This window comes from Patiria miniata, unplaced genomic scaffold, assembly GCF_015706575.1.
Source record: "Patiria miniata isolate m_02_andy unplaced genomic scaffold, ASM1570657v1 HiC_scaffold_6, whole genome shotgun sequence".
Lineage (NCBI taxonomy): Eukaryota > Metazoa > Echinodermata > Asteroidea > Valvatida > Asterinidae > Patiria > Patiria miniata.
Genome location: NW_024037073.1, coordinates 11910689 through 11918232, shown reverse-complemented (window position 1 = coordinate 11918232; position 7544 = coordinate 11910689). Strand labels below are relative to the sequence as shown.

The following is a 7544-nucleotide window of genomic DNA, read 5'->3' as shown; positions in this document are numbered from 1 at the left end:
TTTTATTTTTCTATTGTTTCACACATTTTGAATCTATGCATCACCAAAACTATAATTTTTTGTACAAAGGATTTGGAAAAAAATGGTGGTTGACAAGGCAGCACAAGCCCCCTCAGATAGGGTAACTGTGTGAATATCTTAGGCAATCAATTCACGTGAGCAGAGAGCCACTGTTGAACGTCTGATGTATCTTGGCATGTAAATTTTACCCGACCTCGCGCGAGAGGCAATCATAGTGGTCTTTAGAGACTGTGACGTCAATTTGATCAGAATTGTGGACTAAGCTGTGGATTGGTAAAATTGGATGCCATGTTTTTGTAATACAACAACAGATTACGGAAGACCCGATAAAAGGCGCCCGCTGGATGGTCAGAATTTCAAGGTCAAGACGCAGTCTTGTTTTGCATAATTAATCGCCGAATTTGCTCGCATATCATAGACCCTTGCTGTGCATGGGGATATTCCATAGACTATATTTTGTCTGCGTTCTGATGCAATTCCCGATGGGAACAACACATTTATACCATATTAATGCAATTGAATAAATCAAATTAAGAAACTCGTTCATTTTCAACATTTGATTCTTATTGCCATCGAGTAAATGAGTTTGAATGCCTGGACATAAACACTAATAATCTAATGAATACCATCAGCGAACTTTACCAGTCCTTGGTAGTAACTAGTAAAGTAACACCACAATGGGTGCGTTTGTACACAGGCACACATGATCACACAACCCTCCAGTTGCTATTGATGTACATGTACTACTTTTCAGAACAACTCGGTCAGGAAGGTCTTCCTTGGAGACTAGTGCATGGTAACGCACTATAACTTGCAAATACCATGTGACACTTTCTCGGCCAATCAAGAGACAGAATCTATAGGTGAGGCGCTATGTGAAATTGCACATAATCTGAATTCAAACATTTCTACTTTTTTTTTTTTTTTTAATTGCAATAGATGACTTTTAACACACTTCAATTACTTCCCACACTTACATAATTTAGTCATAACCCATGATTCTCATACACTTCAATAACATGCAAACATTCCAGAAAGAGCTACATTTTGTAATGTCTACACCAAAAAAAAAAACTGGAAGATGGTAAGGATGTTAATATGAAAGGTCACTCTTTTTCTAAATTTTGTTTATATTCACAAAATTAAACAAAACAATTCAAATAAGTTGAACTGTCTGCCTTCTTCTTGTGAGTTAGTACGTGAAAACATCAAAGATAAATAGTGTTCTTTCACATTTTTCCATTCATCATTGGAACTGGTAATTTTCCCGCATTTTTAGCATGACCAGGTACATGTTGATGTCTCCAGCAATACCACAATAAAGAATTTGTTTTATGGACTTCATATATTGCTTTTATTTGTTATGCTTAAAGCCAATAACTGAACAAACCCAAATACCTATATGCATACTTTCGATCAAGTTTTAACCAAATTGTATAAGAATCACAAACAAGCAATATATACGCGAGACAAACGGATGTTTTCCTTTTCCAAGATTTTCCTATAGACTTTGGATAAAATATCTTCCACGCTTTACTAATCATTGTCCTACTGCAATAATAAAAACATTGACAGACTCATGCATATAAATGTTTATGTACACTTGGGCATGCGAGTGTCAACAAATGTGTCAGTGCAGATGCCCATACGTGTATTACATTTTATCAAAGACTGAAGCATGCGACTGTTTAATTAAAATGCATAGGGTGTCAAAACAGAAAAATCCTGTCTTTACGAAATTTGTCATATTGTACTTTCTAAAGACTCGAACAACTATATATAAAAATACCACGCTATAACAAGCAATTGTCTGTTCTGATATAGTCCAGGGGTTTTGTTTGCCCCCGAGTGTAAATGGAACCATCAGCAGGTGCCATTTGCACTCCTCAAGCGTACAAAACGCCATGGACTAACATCACAGGAGACAACTGTATATATTCCCGTACCAAGTCCATAACACTAACTACGATTCATGATACCAAGTACTTATAGGTACGTTATTCCTTACGAATCCATATTGTAGCATGAGCGACAGACCACTGATTCTTACGAGCCGTTTCTCGGATAAAGAACTGCATGTTTTTCTCTGCTATCAGATCAAAGTCAGGACCCAGGACTTTCTTGAGCGTGTCAAAGGTCGTGACCGGCTGTCCATTCTTGTCCTTGTATCCACCAAGCCAATTGCTCTTGAAGGAAAAAACAAACAAAATTCTGTCAGTAAGTTAATAACATAGTAAGATTCCTTTCCTACATTAGGGGCGGGGCTTAATGAATGGGACTATTAACTCCCTCCCCCTCCCGGCTGGCAATTGCAACAAGGCCAGCCCAGTAGTAAAAATAAATCAAGTGATTGTTTTTAACAGTTGAGCGCTCCCTGCCTTCATAAAGCAAGATTGACTGGCTGTGATTGTTATGAAACCTGATAAAGCTATGCTTTGACTGGGGGATTGATAAGCCAGCTGTGCCTACCAGTCACCTGCTTTTGTCTGTTGATGGCATTTCATTGTCACAGTGACTACAAGAAATATGATCCGACTGTTGGTGACTACATTTGTAGCTTGTGTAAAAGGCATGGCAGGGGAACAGGATTTAATTTTTGACTGTCTGTGACTGATCAAACAAAAGGAGGGTTTTTTAATGTCATATACGTAGTTGCCTCACACTTTTTGGCAACGTGCTAAGGTCATAATGCTGTGACTTTTATATCATCATCTTCCAATACTGTGCAGATTATTCACACATTGACCCATACCATTTCGCTGTTGTAATTTTTGTGGAAATATAGACAATAGCCAATAGTCAAGGTTTTTATTTAATCATTAAAACAAACTGAAACTTCCAAAATGTGTTATCTTTTATCTACTCCGTTGTTTTTAAAGGGAATATACAACATTTGCCTTTGTTGTAATTTTCAGAAATGGAAGGATTTGAGACGGGGGGGGGGGGGGGGGGCAGTATTATACAGCAATATTGTTACACTGACTTGTTTGAGATTTTGTGTTCGTAGATATGCTGGAAAAACCAAGAAAAACAATCATGTTCCTGTAGTCAGGTTCCCTTACCCCACTTAAGACGAAACGCAGCAATTTATCGACGTCAGGGAATTGTAAGGTCGGGGAACCAGTCTAGCTGGCTTGTACCCATTCATAGGTGCGTAATCGATTGCAAACAAAATGCGGACTAACTAAATATGGTAAATGGGGCCAGTATTTGAAAAAAGCCAGTTGTTTCCAACGCTGGTCGGCCAAACAGCGTTGGAAATTGATACAAAAATACCACTTTTCTTGAAAATAATAGCACACCAGGTGCCATGATTTTGCAGGATGCTTTTTGATGTTTGCAAATGTTGTATATTCCCTTTAAGTAATCACAAAGCTTAGGCCAAAAAAAATAAATAATCGGTCTCTGGTCAGACCGAAGTTCCGGAATTGATGCGGCGACGCGGGTTTTTTCTTCTTTTTTTGGAGGTTTTTTTTTTCCAAGCTTGAATTGTACAGACAAGGTGGGTACTATTTTGCTTTTTTGTGTCCTCATTATACTTTGGTGTTCTCCATAATTTGCCTTGGTGCCCTTTATCATGTGCCTTGGTGCAATTTCCCCATTCCTTGGTGCTCCTTGGTACCAAAATTTGAGGAGGTGCGACAATAGAGGGCACTGTTGTAGCTTCCGTGTTAATTTGAAGAAGAAAAAAAAGGTTGACGCGCATGATTAAAATCGACGCGCTCGCTGACCTGAGAGACCGAGGTATTTTTTTTTTTGGCCTTACATGTACTTACTTTTGGGGTGAACTGCGCTAGCCAAGTACAGGGTGTTGTCAGCATGAGAATACCACCGGGTGCCACAAGGTTGGGCAGACGATTCAGAAAGTCGTAGGGGTTTTGTAACCGACAGGTGAGATTAGCTGCAACAACACAACCAAACTGGCCAAGGTCCAATGGTAGACTGCAGGCATCCCCTTGCTGAAACTGAACTCTGCTGCAATCCTAGTTGGAGAGAGAAACAGTGACACAGTCAAAAAATCACAGTCTGATGCTATTTTCAATCAATCTTTTGAAAATAATTGCCATCCTTTTATTTTTGAGGTTAGTTTGAAAACTTACATGTACATCCAGACATTGCTCTTTGAAAGATACACGTATTTCAATATCCTACAAATGCTGTGCAATGTAAAGGTTCTCCAGTTACTTTCACTGGAGTGTGCAGTCCATATGAGATATTGTCTTTGAGAAAAATACTAAAGTGTTTTGTAGGAACTGGAAGAGCAAGGGAGCTCAATACTCAAAACTTGATTTAAAAAAATGAACCATGCCAAACAAATGAAAACTGTAAACTAGTAGTGGGAGAAAAATCAGAGATTTCAAAATCTTTATCCTAATTATTTTCAAACCGAATAACGGTTATATGTGTCTGATTTCACAGGAAGTTCCCATCCAGCTCACAGTCACGCCAATAAACGGTGAGGAGTGAGGTACCACAAAAATAACCCCAACTGGGTATACATGTACTTTAACCTAACTCCCTAGGCCTTTTTGCTAGGATGTAGCCTCAATCCTGCAAAATCCTCCAATTGGAATCATGTAAAAATAGAAAACAGCCTCAATCCTGCAAATTCCGCCATTATTTCTTGAATATGGTCTGTGGAGGGGTGACCACTGCCTGAATCCTGTGGCAGTGACTGTCAATATGTTGAGGCTTGGCCAGTGACACCCTGGAGCAGTACGGAGGATTTCAAGCATAATCCAGGCCTATATTTATGGATGGCTGAGCAAAAACAACACAAGGTCCGGCCAAAGACCTTGATAAAATGCATCCTACGAAATCAGTAACACACTTTTGCCATGTAACCTCAATCCTCCAAATTCCTCCACTTTGGCAAAATGGATTTTGAAGGATTCAGGGCGGTTAGGGATTATAGGATTCAATGACTACTGGGCCTTTACAAAAACACTCAAGAGCTAATGTTGAAAAAAACATGGATGGAAACTCTCTGCTAAGTCCAATGAGCAGGCTTTTCATATACCAAAAGACCACTAGCAAGCGAATGCAATTACAATTGGCAACCATTGGGGGATGTTTCAGTTGTTTTCTTTAGCCTGTGTCACAAAAAAAGAAGGCTAAATTTTGTTTAAGGTTGGATTTGAATATCCGGTTTCCAAATTCAAAACCGAATAGTGGAATTCAAACATTTTTTTAAAATCCGCATTTAAATCCAATCACTACTGCAAACAGTTTACAAACATTCACAGAGCTAAAATAACATCAAATCGACAGACTCATCTTCATAAACTGGATTACATACAATCGCAGGATCCACAACTGCCTTGAGTTGAGTCGATAAATCTCCTTCATCTTGAACAGAATAATCCAAGGAACCCTGGTCTCTCAACGCACAGCAGGTATCCACAAACGCTTGGCTGTAGTCTATTCCTATGACCTGCTCAAAGTCGCGAGCAAGTTCAAATGCTGTTCTTCCCACTGCACATCCTATATCCAAAGCTCTCTTCGGCACTTTTGTCTACGAAAAAGGACAAAATAATGAAAAGGAGAAAAGGAAATACTCTTGAAAAAGACATACAAGTATAGATACTTCCAGAATGGCAGTGCAATGTACATACTATTATTACGCCAATTAGGCCTAACAGCATTAGCATCGTTCTGCTCACCATGTATGATGTACAGACATGGAATCAATGGCATAGGCCTATGTACAAGTACAAATGCGTAGTTTGACATGCCCATGCAAATAGAATGAACTCCCGATGTTATAAATGCACACCTACACCATATCCGACCCCAAAAAAAGTATAAATACAAGGGGGAAACGTCGGGAATTTAAAGTAGATCAATGGCTGAAGGAATCCTGCAGAATCAGCTGGATTGTGCTAGGACTATGCAATTACCAATGCCCAACCTCTACCCAGGGATAATGGGGGGGGGGGGGGACCTTTCCCTAGTGACGTTGCATTGCAACAGTATAATAATTTAAGTACGGCCCAAGAATCAGTAACAAGGATGCAGCTAGACTCGCCAAGTGCAGCCATGGCTCGGCATCGACAAGACCGTTCTCTTGTTGCACATTCTTAAGAATGTGCGCTCAATCTGGAAGATTTTTTTCCAAAGATTGCGCAAGGATCCAGTTGCGCAATCATAACTTATGATTGTGCAAATCACAAGAAAGCGCACAACAGTGTAAGGTTGCAGCATTTTTTCCTTTCAAAGTATTTTCAAACAAAATTTCAAAGTATTTTCTAACAAAAATTGGAAATATTTCTCCGTCTCAGATTCATGTCTTTTCAACATTTTTGCAATGACTGAATGGCTTCATTAAGATAGACCTATGTGATGAAAACAGTCGCATCAATTTGCAACATTCTTTCCAGATCCCCCATACATGTACGTCAAATGATGACCACCCCCCCCCCTACACCCCCCCACCCCTTTTTGCAGTGGCCGATTGCATGCTGCCAGGATCAAGGCAAGGTAAGCTGTGCATGCTGTATGCATGGGCCCTATTCTTGCAGGCGGCCTGATACTAGTACTAGGCGAACTCTCATGATGTTATTTCTCCTTTCGATGAAATTTGCCACTTCCTTCTTTTCATTATTCTTGGAGTGTAAGAGTTGCATCATGTTTATGTTTATGTACCTTGTTCACTTGACCCCTGTACACCTCCAGACACTCATCTGCGACCCTCCGAGCAAAATCCAGCGAACTTGTTGGACCGAAGTCATACCGTAAAACTTCGCTTGGTGTCCCGTAATGAAACACCAAGTACTCGTTCACGAGTTTAGCGGTCTCGTAAACGTTATCCTTAGCTTTTCTTTCACGATCTATAGTAAGTAATTTGTACGTAGAGTACACGGCAACTCCTGATGTTGCTAAAAGAGCAGTAGCCGCAATTGTTGGCAGGTATTCCGTGGCCTGAGACAGCATTTCAATTTTTTTTTAATGCCAATGCAAAGCTAGCCGATAAAAGTAAAACTGAGCAGCGATTCTTGTCTACCGGTCCGTTCGTTGCCTGTACTGTACACGTACACGTGTTATGTGTGTAGCTGTACAGTACTGTACGTGTAGCTCTAGCAAAAGGCCGGCTGATCTGTAGTCTTGGTATGTTTGTTACGCAATCGTCTGCCGCAAGAGGGCGTTATCAAGATGCAAACTTGATCGCCACTTCGCACGTACGCACGTATTATTGTCTGACTCTGCGGGCAGCCAATAATTCGAATCGTGTAAAGAAAACAAATCAATAACCAAAACGTCCGCATGTCCGCCTCGCCGAGGTTTCATTCAAAAGTGACAAACTTTTATCTTGCTAGGAAAAAAGCAATTGAAAACCTTTTTTTTCTCAAAAAAACTAGAAACGACGGGGAATAAATCTTTAATCGCACAAACACGGACACTAAAAGAAAGCCAGGGAATAAATGAAATAAATGTGGTCGATTTAATGTCCACATAAATTTGGCCCTTTCTAATTCTGACAAGCGCAGTCCGTCTATTTGACGCTGCAATATTTGACGCCCTTT

The 7544-nt window shown here is 40.0% G+C and overlaps 1 protein-coding gene across 1 annotated transcript; it reads right to left on the bottom strand.

Annotated features, from left to right (window-relative positions):
- Positions 1-563: 563 nt before the first annotated feature.
- LOC119742594 lies at positions 564-7064 on the bottom strand. Its single transcript, XM_038218703.1, has 4 exons — positions 6667-7064; positions 5321-5536; positions 3798-4004; positions 564-2207 (listed from the first exon to the last, which is right to left on the bottom strand). The coding sequence occupies exons 1-4, from the start codon at positions 6952-6954 to the stop codon at positions 2019-2021; spliced, it is 900 nt and encodes a 299-aa protein (XP_038074631.1). The 5' UTR covers positions 6955-7064; the 3' UTR covers positions 564-2018.
- Between the last annotated feature and the right edge of the window lie 480 nt (positions 7065-7544).

What these genes read in the sequence shown, in the direction of transcription:
- LOC119742594 (XM_038218703.1), bottom strand. Translation starts at nt 6,954, where the DNA reads ATGCTGTCTCAGGCCACGGAATACCTGCCAACAATTGCGGCTACTGCT. An exon ending in ACAGGGGTCAAGTGAACAAG is followed by an intron (nt 5,537 to 6,666) that starts GTACATAAACAT and finishes CCTTTTTCGTAG; the next exon opens with ACAAAAGTGCCGAAGAGAGC. An exon ending in TAGCGCAGTTCACCCCAAAA is followed by an intron (nt 2,208 to 3,797) that starts GTAAGTACATGT and finishes TTTTCCTTCAAG; the next exon opens with AGCAATTGGCTTGGTGGATA.